Raw genomic sequence first — 22,556 nt, forward strand, 5'->3', positions numbered from 1 at the left:
CAGGGGAGGGCTGAGATGTGAGATTTCGCAGTCACTTGCATAGGACTGCAGGGAGTTTTAGTGATCGTTGAAATCACTGATGACCTTAGACCAACGGCTGCATCTGATTTGGTGTCATTTTCTGTTAGAATTTCACAGAGGTCAAAACTGTGGGGGAAAAAAATAATGAGGTTCTTTATCAAACTGGTGTAAAGAAGAAATGGCTTAGTTGTGCAAAGCAACCAATCAGATTCTTCTTTTTATTTTCAATAGGTGGAATCTGATTGGTTACTATGGGCAACTAAGCCAGTTCTACTTTAGACCAGTTTGATAAATGACCCCAAAAATCCCCATTATTGGCCACAGAGTAGTAATTCTGAGGGGCTCTGAATAATTACCGCAGTAGAGACCAGTAGAGAAGACCACACCGCATGCAGGTGTAACAGAGCTGTATTTGTCATCGTGATTAATCTCAGTTGCAGCAGGTTTACCTGAAGTCCGCTGTAAAAGCTCCATCGTGATATGAGCTGTGACAAATTCAGCTTTGCTACATCTGTAATGATATGTTCCAAATCCCCCCTCAATATTCTTGATGATACATAAACAGGGGAACCATGGAAATAAATCTGAGGTGACATAACTGTGACATAATGCCGGCAGAGACAACACGCAGCTGACAGGAGGGATTATCTGAACAGCGCCGTCTCCTCTTTACTTCCCGGTTTGGAGATCATTTCTCAGAACTTCTAGGAGGTGAAAGGGAAATGGTCTTTGCGGGGACTCATGGAGGTCTAAAGAAGCCCCTCGGATCACCGCTGTGTGTGGGGTCCCCCCCCCCATCGCCATAAACCCGCCACATCCCTGTACGGTGGATAAAACAGGCGTGAACCAAAAGTCCTGATGCTCCCAGACCACCAGGGTATGGTCCCTGGTGTCCCAGGGGGGCACTTTTATAATTTCCTGGTCAGTGATACGGGCACTGAGGAGTTACCGCTGAGGTCCCAATTGATGGCGGTCGCGGGGGAATCGCCCCTTCTGCCCAAACACAGTCCATAAATATAACAAAATCCAACAACCGCCATGTGACAATATAGGGCACAGATCGTATCCCCGACGTTCATCTCTTCCTTAACTCTTAAAACTCTCAGGCACCCAGCTTTCTCACATCCCTGGGGGGGGGATATTATCCATTGCATTAAAAAAAATGCAACAAAAATGTCAGAAAATTCATATTTTTTTCCCAGCGATTGAGCGTGAACCGTAGTAAATCAATGCTTTTCATCCACATCAGAAAACCACTCAATGGTGGTAGAAATCTATGTATTTTTACAGCAAAAAAAGAAAGAAGAGACGCGACATGTAATCCGAAATCTCCTGGATTTACTCATGGCGATGCCATTAGGCAGATTTAGCATTTAGGACTCTAATTAACTGGAGTTACGGCCCATTTTGGAGCTGTACTGGTATCACTGGTATCCCAGAAGCAGATTCACACCCAGGCGCTACTAGAGAAGAACCCCGAAGAAATGTATATATGTACGAGGCCCTATTCAGACGTCAGTGACTCACAGACGGCACACGTACCCATTGATTTTAATGTGTTTTTCACTCGTACCGTGAATTTCCACAGTCCGTGGGTACGCCCTATTTTCGTCCATGTTTACGTCTCCATTGCGCCCATCATAGTCTATGGTTCTGAGGAAAAAACAGGGACACAACATGGATGTCATCCGTGTTTCACGGATCGTTGCTAGGAGATGTTCTTGAAATGACCTTTCAAACTAGCAGTGTCTGTGGAATATGGATGACATACGGATCCACGGACAGATGAACCGCTAATGTCATCACGGACACGGATGTGTGAATGGGACCCTACATTGAACAGTCATTTGTTATATTGGTACCGATGTAGCAGAGTTAACACTCCTGCTTTCTGAGATGTGTTATCTAAACTAAGCAAACACCTTCAATTGCTTTTCAATGGCTTTTGTTTCAAGATAACACGATGATTTAAGAAATTGGAGTTAAGAGTTTGAGTGCTAACCCTGCTACATCTGTAGGTTAGCGGCGTCTGCCATGCGCAGGGCTGTGCGCGCTGTCCTGTCGCAGAGCTGTGAGGAGTTTGCAGCCACCGCTGACTAATCTGCAGCTCTCGTCTGTCTAGACCTGCCCCTGACTGGGGAATTTTCTTTAATTTCCTGGTGCGTGATTTATATAATTGCATGCGTCTTATTGCTCATTGACAGATCTGGGGTAAACATGGCGTTTACGGAATGCTGAGTCTAGAGGGAGGAAGGAACCCGTCGTAGGATGACAGCTGCTCCTTCAAGGAGGAGATTGACCTCAAGGATTTCAATTTTCATAAAGAAATATTCTAATATACTTTATGCCTCAATTCCTCATCATATTGAAAATCTACGCTTGCTGTCAGTGAACAGGAACCTGTACACAGATGTATAATTTCTCACAGTTTAGGATTTGTTACAATTGTATCCAGTCCATACTCTGTTCTGTCAGCAGACTGATACATTTCAACTGCACTGATACATTGTAGCCAGGGGCAGGCGGGAGACTTGTCTTTCTGGCCTGCTCGGCTCACAGAGGATCGTTCACAGATCTAATTTCTGAACAATAACATATCGTATTACTCGGGTTTCAGGTTCTTGACTACATTTTGGTAGCAAAAAAATCTGGACTAGAGGGCACTGACAACTATGGGGACCTGTCCCGGAAAAGCCTCAAGCAAACAATGAGGGGATAGGGTTGGATGATGATGATGATGATGAGTCACATGGGTCTCATGGATCCACCAAGGGGGTTCCATGACTGTTTATGCTACCAAGGCCCCATTCAGATGACCGTATTTGTGGTCCGTATCCGATCCGCATTTTTGCTCATCCGTGTTTTGCAGACTGCAAAGTATGTACGGTCATGTGAATCACCTTAAATCGAGGAAAGGGGGGTGTAGAGAAAGTCCACTTGGGCACCTACCGTACTGTCATGTCTAAACGATGAGCCCACTGCTACATGACAGCTGTCATAAATGTTTTAGGGGATGTAAAACACAAGGGCTTAGTGTTGGCATTGATATGGTTAATCTCGGACATGGCGGATCAAAGCCACAGAGGGAGTACTGCCGTGTCACATCTAAGGGCAGATATCTATAAACTGTATAGAGGTGGCTGTAATCTGCCTAAAGAGCAATGCCACCTAGAATGCAATTATACTTGCCAAACTTGGGCCCACCAGAGAAGTTTCATGTGAGCCACCCACCATCTATACAGGACATCAGTACGACCATGTCATCAATAAGATCTAAAAATGATTTGTAAATCCCATGAGCAGAAGGCCTTAGTGGCAAGCAATGGGATTCAAGGACATCTCCAAATAGGGTTGTCTTCTACTGGAGAAGACTGTGGTGTCAGAGCCTAGACCGAATGGTGGATCATCTGGTACTGGAGAACCTTTATGATGGCAATCGTCCCTCTATAAAGACAGCACTAGGCTAAGCCAAGACTATTCTTCCACTAGAAGCACCAATGGCCAGGCCGAAGATTCATATCCTGGATTATGAGGTGCCCTTGGAAAAGACCATTATACCCAGGAGACTTGCACAGAATGGGTGAAGAAGATAAAGATTGATGGAGACAACTGAAAAAGTCATGAAGGTTTCATTGAGAAGCTTTAAGACCCAAACAGTGGATGGGACCTTCTGTAGGAACACTGGGGGAGATTTATCAAACTGGTGTAAAGTAGAACTGGTTTAGTTGCCCATAGAACCCAATCAGATTCTACCTTTCATTTTCCAATGGGGCTGTAAAAAATGAAAGGTGGAATCTAATTGGTTGCTATGGGCAACTGAGCCAGTTCTACTTTACACCAGTTTGACAAATCTCCCCCATTGTTCATATGGATGCCAAAAGTTAAACATAACGGTATAGTAGGAGTAGCAGCACATAGGGGTATACTGGCCTTATATGTGGTGGTGCACGCGGTGTTAGACGCCAGTCCGTAGCGTCCCTCCAAGTAGGCAACCATAGAACAACAAAACCGCTGCACTCTCTTGTCTCTATGCATCCTTTATTCCATCAAATTCATGCGACGTTTCGACCTGAGCGGTCTTTTTCAAGCTTGAAATAGACCGCTCTGGTCGAAACGTCGCATGAATTTGATGGAATAAAGCAGGGATGGCCAACCTGTGGCTCTCCAGCTGTTGCAAAACTACAACTCCGAGCATGCCCAGACAGCCTACAGCTATCAGCCTACAGCAGGGTATGGTGGGAGTTGTAGTTTTACAACAGCTGGAGAGCCGCAGGTTGGCCATCCCTGGAATAAAGGATGCATAGAGACAAGAGAGTGCAGTGGTTTTGTTGTTCTATGGTTGCCAAAAGTTGAAGTCACCAACTCTGGTCAGAAACCATGTCAGTTCTGAACTAAAGTCAAAATAAGGCCCCATGGGTCAAGTCCCTCGACCCCTAGAGAGAAGAGTGGTGTTACCTTCAGGCCCACTGCTCCTCCCATGTTTGGGTGCCTATGGAGAGTGGAGGAGTGTGTTCAACCCTAGGTGGAGCCTTACATTTCTCTGGGCCATGTATCATCCTTAGGGCTCTGTGATACCTACATCAGTGACTTCCATTAGGTTTAAAAAGCCTACAGGAACATATAAAGTCCATGATGATGGTCTTCAGTGAAGAGTAGACCCCATAGCCTTACATGTAGAAAAATAGTTGCTTTTCCAGCTCACTATACCAGCTAAGGTGCACGTAACACGACTGGACCAGTCTTGATAGATGCAATGCAAAAAATGAGACTTTCCAGCACACAGTAAATCCACACAGTTGTTCGTCTTTATTCGTCTTCAAAATAAAATCAAGTACAACACGTATCTACACCCACCACCGTGGATGGTTAACATGTTTCAGACCTTACATGGTCCTTAGTCATAACCTGTGGATTTACTGTGTGCTGGAACTTCTCCTTTTTTCCATCCCATGGCCTTACATTTCTTTGGGCCATGTATCATCCTTAGGGCTCTGTGATACCTACACCAGTGACTTCCATTATGTTTAAAAAGCCCACAGGAACATATAAAGTCCATGATGATGGTCTTCGATGAAGAGTAAACCCCATGGCCTTACATTTCTATGGGCCATGTATCATCCTTAGGGCTCTGTGATACCTACACCAGTGACTTCTATTAGGTTTAAAAAGCCTACAGAAACATATAAAGTCCATGATCATGGTCTTCAGTGAAGAGTAAACCCCATGGCCTTACATTTCTATGGGCCATGTATCATCCTTAGGGCTCTGTGATACCTACACCAGTGACTTCTATTTGGTTTAAAAAGCCTACAGGAACATATAAAGTACATGATGATGGTCTTCAGTGAAGAGTAAACCCCATGGCCTTACATTTCTATGGGCCATGTATCATCCTTAGGGCTCTGTGATACCTACACCAGTGACTTCTTTTTGGTTTAAAAAGCCTACAGGAACATATAAAGTACATGATGATGGTCTTCAGTGAAGAGTAGACCCCATGGCCCCATGTCAGTGGGCCTTGATCCTCGCTATGACTCCACTGTAACCTCGTTTGACTTTCTTGGATCCTTTGTCAGCAAGCCAGGGACCACAACGTACCCTTAGATGACTGCACGGAGATGACTTAACACTATGTGGTTTGACTACATTAGAACAACACTTCGTCTGTTTACCTTATATGAAAATTGCCGTTGAGCTAATTACCTCCGCCGTACGGGGATGCGAGCGCAGTGTTTTGGCAGGTGACAGGAGGTGGAGCGTCATAAATCAGAATTTCGTTTGTAAGTGAAGCTTCCTAACAGCGGCGGGAACATAGCGATTGATTAGTATCACCCAGCAAATAGCCGGTGCTATCAGGACTGGAGATGACGTCCCTGCGGGCAGGAATGAATGGAATTGGATCATTGTGTATTGATCAGAATGTTTTTGGGTAGACCATTGTGTACGTTACTCCACCGCCCTCTCCAGGTCTCGCTACCTTAAATAAACTCTGTGCCTATCACAGACGGAGCGCGGGTAACCACAATGGCTGCTTATCCAAATACTGGGAACACGAAGCAACACGACAGGCAGATAATAGCTGAAGCTTCTGAGTAGTTATGGCGTGGAGCGTTGTCATAGCAGGGCCTGTGTCTCGCCCACGCCTGTGCTGCCATAGACACAAGATAGTAAAGCAAGAACTGATCAAAACTACCCCTGTCTGTCTGTAAGGCAACTGGCTGCAGCAGGAGCTCTCCCCCACTGTTCTGTCTGCCAAAGCAGACCCCGCCCCCTTACTGAACCTCCACCCCATCAGCCATCTTTTCGCTGACGACAGATCTGTACAAGATTTCGACACTCGTATAGCATTCATTTAGCTGAGATGGGCATTTAACTTGCTGTAAAGGGGGGCAGGTAGGGAGGTACCGTAAACCTATGGCGCCGCTTATCTCAGCGAAACGCAGATAAAAATAAAAAAAAATCAACCATTTCTAGGTTTATTGGGGGAATTTCTGCGGTCAGACCCCCACAGATCAGGCACTTATTTTTTTGGGGACTGTCCTCAGCATTAATTAAGGTCTGGAGTTTATGCTAATTAGCACCAACGAGTTGTTTCTGGTAGTTTTTCTAGCCGTCCGCTCCCGTGTTGGTATGTTTATGCAATGTCCTGTCATATTCTCCAAACTAGAGCACCCCTTTAAGCGAATAAGTCCTTTAAGGCCTCATGCACACGACCGTATGTATTTTGCAGTCCGCAAAAAAACGGATCTGCAAAAAATACGGATGACGGAACGGAACAGCCGGCCCCTAATAGAACAGTATTATCCTTGTCCGTAATGCGGACAATAATAGGACATGTTCTATGTTTTTGCGGAACGGAAATACAGAGATATAGAAACGGAATGCACACGGAGTAAGTTCCGTTTTTTTGGGACCTATTGAAATGAATGGTTCCGTATACAGTCCGCAAAAAAAACGGAACGGACACGAAAAGAAAATACATTTGTGTGCATGAGCCCTAAGGCCTCTTGCACACAAACTCATTTTTATTCCGTTTCCGTTCTGTTCTTTTTTGCAGACCATATGCGGAACCATTCATTTCAATGGGTCCGTAAAAAAAAAATACGGACATTCCGTTTGCATATGTCCGTATTTCCGTTCTGCAAAAAAATAGAACATGTCCTATTATTTTCCGCATTACGGACAAGGATAGGACTGTTCTATTAGGGGCCGGCTGTTCCGTTCTGCAAAATACGGAATGCACACAGATGTCATCCGTATTTTTGGCGGATCCGTTTTTTTTACAGACCTCAAAAATACATACGGTCGTGTGCATGAGGCCTAAGGATGATCTCCTGCAGAAGAGAAGTCATGTCCCAATGCAGATGTATGTCCTGACAGACGCACGCTCCACCCCATCTGCAGGTGCCATTATCGCCTTCACCCACCTGGAGAAGATCCAGGCGCAACAACCCGACTCCTGGGATCCAGGGGTGGAGGAGGCCATGATGGGATGGTGTATTTATAGGGGATTTGGTAATACCGGCTTCCCGCTCCGGGACCAGTGACTCAGATCCTGGGTTCCTGTTAAGACTAGACCCAGGATAATGGAGCATGATGGGACAGGACAAGCGCACGGGAAAAGACGTTCACTTCTGGCTTCAATCATCCCAAAACCACTGAGGAAATGTTCAGACATCAGGCAATCCCTCATCGTGAGGTTCTACAGAGGTGGAATTCTTCGTTTATTCTGATACAGATCTCCAAATCCCCTGCATAGACATAAATGATAGAATGCTGCTTCCTGCGGTCACCACTAGAGGGAGCTCTCTGAACACGGTACTAATATTGGTATTAGAGGATTCCTGCTCCCTCTGTGCTTCTCTTGGACAAATAGAATTTCGACCCAAGATGATAAAACTGCATTCATTGAATTCTACTTAGCAGTTTTCTTGAATATATCAGTATTTAGGAAAGCTGGGTACTGGCCAGTATTACAGGGGGTTTATCCTCCAGCTTGATCCCTTCCATTGTAGTGGGCGCTATGACTGGCACTTTAACGCGGCACTGATATTGGGGGTCATATTTTCAGGCACTCATCTGCATTATTTATGGAGGCACTGTGATAGACACTGTTAGGGGCCCACAATGGCACCGCTTAGGGGGGGCACTGTGACATTAAGGACATGCTGGCTAGCCTGACAGCTACAGTTATGGTGCCATATTGGCACTGTTGAGCACTTTGAACGCACAGTTGGGGAGGCACTGTGACACTGTTTCAAAGCATTCTGACTGGCATTGTTATACAGCGATGTGATACTGTTATTGGGAGGATTATGACTGGCACTGCTGTGCGGTACTCTGGCACTGTCATGGGGGTATTCTGCCTGGCACTGTTATGGGGCACTGTGTCATAGTTATGGGGGTATTCTGACTGGCATTGTTATAGGATACTGTGTATTCGTTATGGGGGCATTCTGACTGGCACTGTTATTGGGCGCTGTGACATTGTCATGGGGGGGGGGTATTCTATCTGGCACTGTTATGGGGTACTGTGGCATTGTTCTGGGCGTATTTTGAGCTGCATTGTGGTAAAGTACTGTGTGACTGTTTTGGGGATGTTACTTGCACAATTATGGGATACTTTGGCATTGGTATATTCTGACACTGGCACTGTTATGGGGGTGTTATGACTGGCACTACTATAGGGTACTGTGGCATTGTTATGGAGGTGTGCCAACTGGCACTGTTATGTGTTAACTGTGACCTTGTTATGTGGCATTCTGGCTGTCTTTCATGGGGGCGCTGTGACAGCCACCATTATGGGGCCACATTGGCACTGTTAGGAGATCACCAGTATGGGGCACTGTGACATTGCTATGGGGGGTATTTTCTTTGGCACTGTTATGGGGCACCGTGACATTGCTATGGGGATTTTTAACAGTCTTTATTAGTACTGGGGGGGGCCAGGATGTATGCATACCCCTATAGCGCTGTATGGGCTTGGGGGAGAGCAGTGGCTTTATAACGACTTATGGCCTGTAATTAATACCCGATTACCTGGCCGCTGCGGTAACCTGTGCCGCGCGCCACACGGCAGATTAATGAGTTGCCTACCCAGACACTGACTCACTGAAATATTTCTTATTATATTGAATCAGATGGCCGAGCAGGCATGGGTATGACTGGCAGCAGATGAAGGGTTAACGATTGTATCAGCGGAATGAGAGTGGCACGGCTGGCATGGCGTGGCATTCCAGGCTCATTAGCTGTAAAGGAAGACACAAGACCGGCGCTGGTGTGTAAATCATCATATTACACACTCATGTCAACCCGCGACCTCAGGTGTTAGCGACCCCTGCTGGAAGAGTGGGAACATCGCATGAGCAGAAGGGGGCACCACCCCTGGTAGGCCGGGTATTCCTGGGGCTTAAATTCTCCTAACATGGGAATTCTTGAGGCTGCGGACCTGTTTTGTGTGTGTTGCAATGGTGACCAGTTCTTGGTGCCAAAGCCAACACGTGAGCAGATAAGAACTTGTATTCTTCAGGCTTAAAGTCACCCCCCCAATATATGTATACAGGGCGCTGGCCCTTTAAGACCAGACTGTAACCTTGCGATTCTATAACCCTGCGGCTGGTTCCGGCCATCCTATTGGACCACAGTCTACATATAAGCATGGTGAGCATCTTCTATATCTTCCCAGCCTCAGGTCTCTTGCACACGACCGTATGGCTTTTTCTGTATTTTGCAGTCCATTTTTACGTTTTTTTTTGTTTCAGTAGTGTTTCCGCTTCCGTTCCGTTTTGCCGTTCCGTTTGTGATCCGTTTTTTGCGGAATGGAAACGGAAGCATACAATAATGTTTAAACAGTAAATACATAAAAAAAATTGGGCTGGGCATAAAATTTTCATTAGATGGTTTCGCAAAAACGGAACATATAAGGAAGACATACGGATGCATTCCGTTTTTTTGCGGAACCATTGACTTGAATGGAGCCACAGAACGTGATTTGCGGGCGACAATGGGACATGTTCTATCTTTGAACGGAACGGAAATACGGAAACGGAATTCATACGGAGTACCTTCCATAGTTTTTGCGGACCCATTGAAGTGAATGGTTCCGCATACGAAACACAAAAAAACGGAACAGAAATGGAAAAAAATAACGTTTGTGTTCAAGAGGCCTCAGACTCAGGTCTTTCCTCTGTCCGTGCTCCTGTGCTGCCCTCTAATGGCAGGATCTGAACATACAGACTCCGTTACCTGCTGAAAACTAGTTCTGCCCTACCCATCTGATTGTAAGGGTCCATTCACACCGCCGCACTTTGGGTCCGGATCCATTCCGCAATTATGCAGAACAGGTGCGGACACATTCATTTTCAATGGGGATGGAAAAGATGCGTACAGCACACACGGTCCGCGGCTCCGCAAAAAAATAGAACATGTCCTATTCTTGTCCGCAGCTGCGGATCCGGCCCGGGGTGCCGGCCCGGTGTTTTGCGGATACCAACCGAAGAGCTTCTCTTCCTCTGGAGGACTGTGCAGCTTTGAAAACTGTACTACTTCATTCCTCCTGCGGGGGTGCTGCAGGGAAATTGAACACTCGTGTGCAGCACAAATGACAGCTGATTAGTAGGACTCCCTGTGATTATCTTCAGGTGATCCTTCATAAAATACTATTCAAAATAGGCACAAAAGACATGAAGGGGGCAAAGAGAAGAAATATTCTAACAATGTCTCACAAAATCAAACCACCCAAAATATTTTCTCACCACAAAGGAAGTTGGACTTACTTGACGGAGATAGAAAATTCACCCGGGGAACTCTCACTGTCTCGGATCAAGAAGGCTCCTGTAAACCTGCGATTCAAGAGGATTTCTTCGGCTACTTGACGGGAGATCCGACCGCCATACCACCTGTATGAAGAAGGAATTGTCTGTATCTAGTGATATGGAGCATGCTGGTATAACCTGGGTATCTCCTGTATATAATTATATATGTACAGCTGGTATAAGTTATACATCTTCTTGTATATAGTGATATGGAGCATGCTGGTATAACCTGGGCATCTCTTGTATATAACTATATATATACAGCTGGTATAACCTGGGCATCTCCTGTATATAATTATATAGGGACCATGCTGGTATAATCTGGGCATCTCCTGTATATAATCATATATACAGCTGGTATAAGTTATACATCTTCTTGTATATAGTGATATGGAGCATGCTGGTATAACCTGGGCATCTCCTGTATATAATTATATATGTACAGCCGGTATAAGTTATACATCTTCTTGTATATAGTGATATGGACCGTGCTGGTATCTCCTGTATATTATATACAGTACAGACCAAAAGTTTGGACACACCTTCTCATTCAAAGAGTTTTCTTTATTTTCATGACTATGAAGGCATCAAAACTATGAATTAACACATGTGAAATTATATACATAACAAACAAGTGTGAAACAACTGAAAATATGTCATATTCTAGGTTCTTCAAAGTAGCCACCTTTTGCTTTGATTACTGCTTTGCACACTCTTGGCATTCTCTTGATGAGCTTCAAGAGGTAGTCACCTGAAATGGTCTTCCAACAGTCTTGAAGGAGTTCCCAGAGATGCTTAGCACTTGTTGGCCCTTTTGCCTTCACTCTGCGGTCCAGCTCACCCCAAACCATCTCGATTGGGTTCAGGTCCGGTGACTGTGGAGGCCAGGTCATCTGGCGCAGCACCCCATCACTCTCCTTCATGGTCAAATAGCCTTTACTTTCAAAGTTTTCACAATTTTTCGGCTGACTGACTGACCTTCATTGCTTAAAGTAATGATGGCCACTCGTTTTTCTTTACTTAGCTGCTTTTTTCTTGCCATAATACAAATTCTAACAGTCTATTCAGTAGGACTATCAGCTGTGTATCCACCTGACTTCTCCTCAACGCAACTGATGGTCCCAACCCCATTTATAAGGCAAGAAATCCCACTTATTAAACCTGACAGGGCACACCTGTGAAGTGAAGACCATTTCAGGGGACTACCCCTTGAAGCTCATCAAGAGAATGCCAAGAGTGTGCAAAGCAGTAATCAAAGCAAAAGGTGGCTACTTTGAAGAACCTAGAATATGACATATTTTCTGTTGTTTCACACTTGTTTGTTATGTATATAATTCCACATGTGTTAATTCATAGTTTTTGATGCCTTCAGTGTGAATCTACAATTTTCATAGTCATGAAAATAAAGAAAACTCTTTTAATGAGAAGGTGTGTCCAAACTTTTGGTCTGTACTGTATGTACAGTAGGTATAATTTATACATCTTCTGTATACAGTTATATAGAGCATGCTGGTATAACCTGGGTATCTCCTGTATAGAGATATCTATGTACAGCTGGTATAACCTGGGTATGTTATATACGTAGTCCTCTCGATGAATAGTATTATATATGTCGCAGGCTCTGTGCTGGTCTTTGTGGTTTCAGTTTCCTATTATATACATCTGTGACTTCAGGGAAATATGAAATATAAAAGGTTTTCAGAATGCACCAGGAAGCAGAGGAGACCGAGGGGGACTAGCAGGGGAGGGTGGTGGTTTGGCTGTAGACAGGTGCTCGTCTTCTCTACCAGGAAGATGTAATAAAACTACTTACGGGTGAGGTTTCACCTTGATGTAATTTTTTGGAACATAACCTTCCATGCCATAAAGTTCTGCCTTGTACCAATTCTGGTCATCCTCCATATTAAGAATCTGAACGAAAAGAAGGAATAAATGAGTAAGTCAGAAAAGTGGAGGTTTGTGTTATAGTATCTATCTATCTCTCTCTCATATCTATCTATATATCTAGAATCTATCTATCTATTCAAATCAAATCAGCTTTATTGGCAGGACTAAATACATTTTAGCATTGCCAAAGCAAGCCGGAAATAATTGGGTAGGTTTGGGGGATGGGGACACGTCCAGGGTGGGGTGTCCATGGTATATCAGGCTCCTCTCAGTCTATGGCAGGCAGTAATATATTGTGCTGCTATGGCCGCTGTGTTCTCCTCTTCCCCCAGCAGTATGGAGAGTCTCTCTTCCTCCTCCATGGAGGTGAAGTCTGGGCAGAGATCAGACAGTCTCCTGAAGTGAGTCTCCCTCACTGCTGAGTATTTGGGGCACCGCAGCAGGAAATGAGCCTCATCCTCCACGGCCTCCTGGTCGCACTGCTGGCACAGTCTGCTCTCCCTGGGTTTGTACCTCTGACGGTGACGCCCGGATTCAATGAGCAGGCTGTGGGCGCTCAGTCTGTAGCGGCTCAGGATCTTTCGGTCTCTTGGATTGGGGAGTTTCTCCAGATATGGGGCCAGTTTGTACTCCCTCTGCAGGCTCTGGTATACTGTCAGCTTCTGTGATGTTCGCATGTCGTTCCTCCAGACGCTGATATACTCTTCTTTGCTCTTGTGTATAGTCCTCTGGATTTCCCCCTTTGCCAGGCTGTATTGTTTGGTGGCTTGGGCAGGCTGGGTTTGGGTGACTTGTTGCAGGGTGCTTTGTTTTCCTAGGGCTTCTTGGTGTAGCAAGGCTTTGTGATGGTAGGAGCTGGGACTGCTGCTATGCAGATGGGCTCTGAATGATAGCGCCCTCTTCTGGACAGCAAAGTAGAGTGGGAATCTGCCCAGTTTTGCTCGACAGGCGCTGTTTGAGGTGTCCCTGTGGACCCGGAGAAAGTGTTTGCAGAATTCTAGGTGGAAAAGTTCTGTTGGCCCAGAGTGCCACTTTGCCCGGTCTGGGTATAGGTCTGGGCCCCAGACTTCGCTGCCATACAGGAGGATTGGGACGATGATGGTGTCAAGGATTTTAAGCCAGACGGTCACTGGTGCCTTAAGATGATACAGACGCCTTCTGATGGCATAGAAGGTTTTGCTCGCCTTGTCTTTCAGTGTTTCCATCGCTTTCTTAAAACTCCCTGATTGGCTGATTTCTAGGCCCAGGTAGGTGTAGCTGTCGGTTTCTGAAAGTGGACAGTTGTTAAGCAGGAAGGGAGGACGCCCGGCTGCTTTCCGGTTTCTTCTCTGGAACACCATGATGTTAGTGGAGACCTTTCTCAGTTGGCGATAGTAGCAGAAGATCATCTGCATAAAGGAGAAATTTCACCTCGGTGTGATGGAGGGTGAGACCAGGTGCATAGGAGGACTCCAGAGCCGCCACCAGCTCATTGATGTAGATGTTAAACAGGGTTGGACTGAGGCTGCAGCCCTGTCTGACTCCTCGGCTCTGCCAGAAATAAGCCGTTCTCCTCTCATTTACCTTCACGCTGCATCTGTTCTCATTGTAGGAACTTCTGATGACATATGTTTTTCCTCCTATTCCACTTTCAAGAAGTTTCAGGAATAGGCCCGGGTGCCGCACTGAGTCAAAGGCCTGTTTAAAGTCCACAAAACAGGCATAGATCTTTCCATGCTTTTTATTGTGGACATGGCTCTTGATGAGACTCTGCAGGGTGAAGATGTGGTCCGTGGTGCGGTGGTTTGGTATGAAGCCTGCTTGGCTTCTGCTGAGGATGTTGTGCTGGGTGAGGAAGCTGAGGATCCTCTTATTCGGGATACTGCTGAGGAGTTTTCCCAGGTTCTGCTGACACATATTCCTCTATAGTTGGCTGGGTCGTACCTGTCTCCGCTCTTGTGTATGGGGGTGATGATGCCCCGGTTCCAGCTCTGGGGGAAGTAGCCGGCACTCAGCACGACATTGTAAAGTTTTATTAATGCGGCCTGGATACCTGGCGGGCTGTATTTGATCATTTCTGGAAAGATCACATCTGGGCCACTGGCTTTTTTACTCTTTATCATTGAGATCCTCTCTGTTTTCTCCTGCAGTGTGATCGTTGTGTCTAGAGGGTTTTGGAAATCTTTGATTTTTTTCCTCCATATCCTTCAGCTTTTTCATGATTTTTTTTTGTTCTGGGCTTTGGTCCTCCCTCGAGATGTTTTTGTAAAGATCCTTGAAGTACTGGAGCCAGATGTTGCCGTTTTGGATGTGGAGGTTGGTGTTCTAGCTGGTTTTGTCCATGTGCTTCCATAGTTCCCAGAAGGAGTTGCCCTGGAGAACGTCTTGGAGTTAGAGGAGCTTGGTTGAGATGTTGCCTTGCTTTTTCTTTCTGAGGATATTTTGTATTGCCTTTGTATGTTGTTGTAGGCTTTCCTCAGATTGGTGTTGTTTGGATCTTGGTGTTTCCTATTTGAGGCCATTCTTAGCGCCTTCCTTATATCTTTACACTCCTGGTCGAACCAATTGGTGGGTTGTTCCTTTTTTAGCCTTTTGTTGCATCTTTTGAGGTCAGAGATTTCCACCATGATGTAAAGTATATTATTAAAGTCCCTTACCGTGAGATTTATTCCTTCTGGGTTCAGCTCATACACTGTACTATGGAAGTTATGGAGCATCTCCTCGATCTCTGCGCTGTTTACGGTCTCCATATACTTTGGGGCTGACATCTTGGACTATTTAAAAGATGGAGGTAGGCTTAAGAGGCCGGTCTGTTGTGATGTTTGTGCCGGTGGTTTACTTGTGGATTTAATGTATAGGAGCAGTTGGTTATGGTCTGACAGGTGTGTCTGTGGGGTGACTATGAAACCCCCAACATTTTTGGGGTCCATATCTGTGATGGCATAGTCTACCACACTGTTGCCTACATGGGAGTTTAGGGTATGTCTACCAAGAGAGTCTCCCTTGGCGCAGCCATTGATAATATGAAGTCCGAGGCTTCGACATAAGTTCAGCAATGTTCTGCCAATTTTATTTACTGTGCTGTCATAGCTGTTCCTCTCTGTGTGCACTGAGCTGTAACAGTGTCTGCTCCGAATATATAGACATTTCCGTCAGTTGTCAGGTAGTCTCTCTCCCTCCCTGTCCTTGCATTGAGGTCTCCAAAGATGAGAACATTGTCCAGGGCCTGGAAATGTGTGGCTTCCCTCTGTAGGAGATCAAAGCTGTCAGGATTGAAGTATGGAGACTCTGGTGGAGCTATGTATGGTGCACAGAGGTAGATGTCAGCCCGAGAAGTGAGGATGGAGCCAGTGGCGGATCCAGGGCGGGGGGGCAACGGGGCAATTGCCCCCCCGAGCTGGTGGCGGCAGGCACTGGGAGATGAACGCTTCCATTGTGAAAGCGCTCATCTCCATAGTCATCTGTATCGCCGTCCTCAGGACAGCGATACAGATGACTGTGCTGAGGCAGGGGAGGGAGAGGCGTGTCCCTTTCCCTTACTCTAATAGGCTGCAGGCACTAGGCCGGCAGCCTATCAGAGGCCGGCGCAGGCGGCGCGATGACGTCATCGCGCCGCCTGAGCCGTACAGCGCGGGACACAGGCCGGAAGAGGCCGGCATAGCATTTCTGACATGGAGGTAAGTATGTGGTTTTTTTTTTAAATATATACTTTTACTGGCACATGGGGGGCTGTTATTGCTGTCACATGGGGGCTGTTATTACTGGCACAGGAAGGGGGGCTGTTATTACTGACACAGGGGGGAAGCTGTTATTACTGGCACTGGGGGGGGCTGTTATTACTGGCAAAGGGGGGGCTGTTATTACTGGCACATGGGGGGCTGTTATTACTGGCACATGGGGGGCTGTTAATACTGGCACATGGGGGGGCTGTTAATACTGGCACATGGGGGGGCTGTTATTAATACTGGCACATGGGGGGGCTGTTATTAATACTGGCACATGGGGGCTGTTATTAATACTGGCACATGGGGGGCTGTTATTAATACTGGCACATGGGGGGCTGTTATTAATACTGGCACATGGGGGCTGTTATTAATACTGGCACATGGGGGGCTGTTATTAATACTGGCACATGGGGGGCTGTTATTACTGGCACATGGGGGGCTGTTATTTATACTGGCACATGGGGGGCTGTTATTTATACTGGCACATGGGGGTCTGTTATTAATACTGGCACATGGGGGGCTGTTATTAATACTGGCACATGGGGGGTTGTTATTAATACTGGCACATGGGGGGCTGTTAATACTGGCACATGATTGGGGGCACTATAGGGGCATCTACTGAGGCCACAAAGAAGGGGTATTTTATATGGGGTGCTCTGTACAGTACAATTTTATACTGGGACACATTATGGTGGGTACTATGGGGAAGCGGGAGAGGAGTACTATGGGGTCATCTACGGGGGGCACTAAGAAGAGGTATTTTATACTTGCAAATTATGGGGGACACTGAGGGCATCTACTGGAGCATTTTATACTGGTACATTATGGGGGGCACTAGGAGGAAGGAGGGTGTGGAGCACTATGGGGGCATTTACTGGGGGCACTATATAAGGGTATTTTATACTGGCACATTATGGGGGCACTATGGGGACATTAGCTCAACTGGGGGCATTACAAGGGGGTATTTTTTGCACTGTCACATTATAAGGAGAATTATTTCTACTGGGGGGGCATTATGGTGGGCTTTATTACTCCCCCATGGTATGACCCCCTAGTAGCAGCACCAGCCTCTCCCTGCTCTGCTATCCCTCTGCCCCTTCTCCAAATCCTTATTATGAAATCTTTCTCATTAGGATAAAAACACAACATCAGCTCCGCCGAGCCCCCGGCCAAAGTGTTGAAGTGACGTCCGAGATCCCCAAGGGCCAAGCCAAGTAATTGTAAGTTTTCATGTGAAATATGTTTGTTATACACAAATAGCCTACACTGTGCCCCACAATATACAGTATACCTCTACACTGTGCCACACAATATACAGTATACCTCTACACTGTGCCACACAATATACAGTATACCTCTACACTGTGCCCCACAATATACAGTATACCTCTACACCGTGCCACACAATATACAGTATACCTCTACACTGTGCCCCACAATATACAGTATACCGCTACACTGTGCCACACAATATACAGTATACCTCTACACTGTGCCGCACAATATACAGTATACCTCTACACTGTGCCCCACAATATACAGTATACCTCTACACAGTGCCACACAATATACAGTATACCTCTACACTGTGCCACACAATATACAGTATACCTCTACACTGTGCCCCACAATATACAGAATACCTCTACACTGTGCCACACAATATACAGTATACCTCTACACTGTGCCCCACAATATACAGTATATCTCTACACTGTGCCACAATATATACAGTATACCTCTACACTGTGCCACACAATATATACAGTATACCTCTACACTGTGCCACACAATATACAGTATACCTCTACACTGTGCCCCACAATATACAGTATACCTCTACACTGTGCCACACAATATACAGTATACCTCTACACTGTGCCACACAATATACAGTATACCTCTACACTGTGCCCCACAATATACAATATACCTCTACACTGTGCCCCACAATATACAGTATACCTCTACACTGTGCCACACAATATACAGTATACCGCTACACTGTACCACACAATATACAGTACACCTCTACACTGTGCCCCACAATATACAGTATACCTCTACACTGTACCACACAATATACAGTATACCTCTACACTGTACCACACAATATACAGTATACCTCTACACTGTGCCCCACAATATACAGTATACCTCTACACTGTACCACACAATATACAGTATACCTCTACACTGTTCCACACAAAATACAGTATACCTCTACACTGTACCACACAATATACAGTATACCTCTACACTGTGCCACACAATATACAGTATACCTCTACACTGTACCACACAATATACAGTATACCTCTACACTGTTCCACACAAAATACAGTATACCTCTACACTGTACCACACAATATACAGTATACCTCTACACTGTGCCACACAATATACAGTATACCTCTACACTGTACCACACAATATACAGTATACCTCTACACTGTTCCACACAAAATACAGTATACCTTTACACTGTACCACACAATATACAGTACACCTCTACACTGTGCCACACAATATACAGTATACCTCTATACTGTGCCCCACAATATACAGTATACCTCTACACTGTGCCCCACAATATACAGTATACCTCTACACTGTTCCACACAAAATACAGTATACCTCTACACTGTGCCACACAATATACAGTATACCTCTACACTGTTCCACACAATATACAGTATACCTCTACACTGTGCCACACAATATACAGTATACCTCTACACTGTGCCCCACAATATACAGTATACCTCTACACTGTGCCACACAATATACAGTATACCTCTACACTGTGCCACACAATATACAGTATACCTCTACACTGTGCCCCACAATATACAATATACCTCTACACTGTGCCCCACAATATACAGTATACCTCTACACTGTGCCACACAATATACAGTATACCGCTACACTGTACCACACAATATACAGTACACCTCTACACTGTGCCCCACAATATACAGTATACCTCTACACTGTACCACACAATATACAGTATACCTCTACACTGTTCCACACAAAATACAGTATACCTCTACACTGTACCACACAATATACAGTATACCTCTACACTGTGCCACACAATATACAGTATACCTCTACACTGTACCACACAATATACAGTATACCTCTACACTGTTCCACACAAAATACAGTATACCTCTACACTGTACCACACAATATACAGTACACCTCTACACTGTGCCACACAATATACAGTATACCTCTATACTGTGCCCCACAATATACAGTATACCTCTACACTGTGCCCCACAATATACAGTATACCTCTACACTGTTCCACACAAAATACAGTATACCGCTACACTGTGCCACACAATATACAGTATACCTCTACACTGTTCCACACAATATACAGTATACCTCTACACTGTTCCACACAATATACAGTATACCTCTACACTGTGCCACACAATATACAGTATACCGCTACACTGTGCCACACAATATACAGTATACCTCTACACTGTACCACACAATATACAGTATACCTCTACACTTTGCCCCACAATATACAGTATACCTCTACACTGTGCCACACAATATACAGTATACCTCTACACTGTTCCACACAAAATACAGTATACCTCTACACTGTGCCACACAATATACAGTATACCTCTACACTGTTCCACACAAAATACAGTATACCTCTACACTGTATAGTCTGTTCTATAAGCACCATTGTTTTGTGGCGGCGGACAGAAAATAATCTGAAAGTGCCCCTCCCGAGACCAGGTTCTGTATCCGCCACTGGATGCAGCGGCCTATTCTTACCCAGATGTGGCTGTCTCCTCTCTTTGCTGGTCTGATCTGGTCACAGAGCTCCTCTTTATACCAGACTAATATTCCTCCTGAGCTCCGGCCCAGCTTGATGCCTTTGTTTTTCAGAGCAGGCACAGAGATCTCCCTGTATCTGGTGGGCACCAGGGATTTATTCTCTGTCTTAGTCCATGTTTCTAGGAGGATCTGTATGTCAATGTGCAGCACGCCAGACCTGCAGGGTATTGCGATTGTGAGGTCACGGTTAATGGGCAAGCGAGGGTTACTCACAGTTCTGTAGGAAAACCCTGGGCAGGCGTACAGCAGTGAAGGAGAGGCTGGCACAGGAGTCCTCTGGGGCACGCTCTGTATTTAGGGACCAGGCCTGGTGGTGGATGAGGTGCCCTGTTGCAGGTATTTTATGTGCCTGGGGCAAGGTCCCTTTAAGAAACGTGACGCCAGTGCCTGTAACGGTGGCACACCGATTTCTAGTTGTAATAAGTGAGGTACACAGATTGTATGGTGAACCAAACGTTGCTTTACTGGAAAACAGTTCATTGCAGCAATAACGATTTGCAGGCTTTTTATAAATGGCAGATAATGTTCTTTGCAAGATACTCAGAGGGTAAAATCCACACTCCAGACCAGGCTGCACTATTCCTCAGTTGTTCTGGCTGCTGTCTGTATCCCAAGGCCCATATGCCCCAATGTTGGCTTTTATCCTTGGTAAACAATCCTCCTCAGGTATATATCCCTTGCTTTAATTCAATGATTCCTTTGCTCTTCAGCTTACTTGTTTAGCTGGAACAATGGCTCTGCTCTGCTTGTGGGAACTGTAGGTTTCTCCCAGGAGGCAAACTCTTCTCTTGGGGTGAATCTTCTGAGCTAACAGAGGCTCAGGGACTTCAGGCAGGCGGCTAGACTGCACTACTAGCCACCTGGACTGGACTACTAGCCACCTGGACTGCACTACTAGCCACCTGGACTGCACTACTAGCCACCTGGACTGCACTACTAGCCACCTGGACTACACTACTAGCCACCTGGACTACACTACTAGTCACCTGGACTACACTACTAGTCACCTGGACTGCACTACTAGCCACCTGGACTGCACTACTAGCCACCTGGACTGCACTACTAGCCACCTGGACTGCACTACTAGCCACCTGGACTGCACTAACTCTCCCCTGTCTGGGCCTACCTATATATACTCAGGGCTCTCTAGCTCCCTCTAATGTCTAGCAGGCTGAACTACACCCTAACAGGCCTGACACCCAGATAACACAGGGAAATGAACATAACACATTAATGCAATAGACATATTAACCCTTGTGTAGTGCCCACCTTTACCTAGTGGGACACTACAAATGTTTTCTAGTCTTTGGGTAAAGTCTGGATCGTGCGTCTTACATCCGAAGGCTGAAGCGTTCATGCCCTGAATGCTCCAGCTGCTGACAATAAGAGATGTCATTGTTTGTCAGTATACCTTGTAATGAGCTGCTGGACAAGCTGGATTCTTGACTGGTGGCCATGTTGTAGTAGTTTGGTCCAATCAGTGTTCTGCTCTGTTCTTCGATGTCTCTGCTCTGCATTACTCTGTGTGAGGCAGGTGGATTCCTCCATGGTTTGTGCCTCTGATGGCCATATTTTGGGTAAAGGTCACCATTTCCAGTTTGTTGAGGAGGGTATGAGATTTTTTCAGGTCTATTCTTTGTTGTTGCATAGATTTTTGTCTTGTGTAGGGTCTGGGCCGGGGGTCTCTGTTGAGCACTATGTCTTTGAATTCTTTGGCTAGAAGGCTGACTCCTTGGTTATTGAGGTGTTTATTGTCATATAGGTGATGATGGTTTATGGAGGGGTGTTGTGCCAGGGTGATGTCTAGGCTCATTTTAGCTGCCAGCTCTGCGTTGATGCTCTGGATCAGGGATGGCCAACCTGAGGCTCTCCAGCTGTTGTAAAACTACAACTCCCACCATGCCCTGCTGTAGGCTGATAGCTGTAGGCAGTGTGAGCATGATGGGAGTTGTGAAGATAAAGGATAGTATTCTCTGAACCCTTTTGTTGGCGCTGAAAACAGGAGGCAATGTTCCGCGTAATTTTGTATAAAACAAGTAGATTTTTATTCTTTTGTCAACGCGTTTCAAGGGCGCACAGCCCTCTTCATCAGGACAATAAAAAGCATGTAATGAATGATGTCAGAACATTCGTCTTTTGATTCGGCACATGGCAGGGCGCAGAAGGAAAGGAATGCCATTCGGTTTTTGGAAGGCAGATTATGCTGGACAGTTTTTTTGACACCATGTCCCATTTGAAGCCCCCCTGA

The 22,556-nt window shown here is 45.7% G+C and overlaps 1 protein-coding gene across 2 annotated transcripts in view; it reads right to left on the reverse strand.

The window, feature by feature from the left end:
* LOC121007512 (GRB2 related adaptor protein) overlaps positions 1-22,556 on the reverse strand; it is a 57,288-nt gene that overhangs the window by 27,543 nt on the left and 7,189 nt on the right. For both annotated transcript variants that reach the window (XM_040439482.1, XM_040439481.1), the window contains exons 3-4: positions 12,649-12,746; positions 10,797-10,919 (exon numbers count right to left, since the gene is read on the reverse strand). In XM_040439482.1, the coding sequence (XP_040295416.1) occupies positions 10,797-10,919; positions 12,649-12,746 (221 nt within the window). The remainder of the gene's footprint in view (positions 1-10,796; positions 10,920-12,648; positions 12,747-22,556) is intronic.

This window comes from Bufo bufo, chromosome 7 (genome assembly GCF_905171765.1).
Source record: "Bufo bufo chromosome 7, aBufBuf1.1, whole genome shotgun sequence".
Classification (NCBI taxonomy): Eukaryota; Metazoa; Chordata; class Amphibia; order Anura; family Bufonidae; genus Bufo; species Bufo bufo.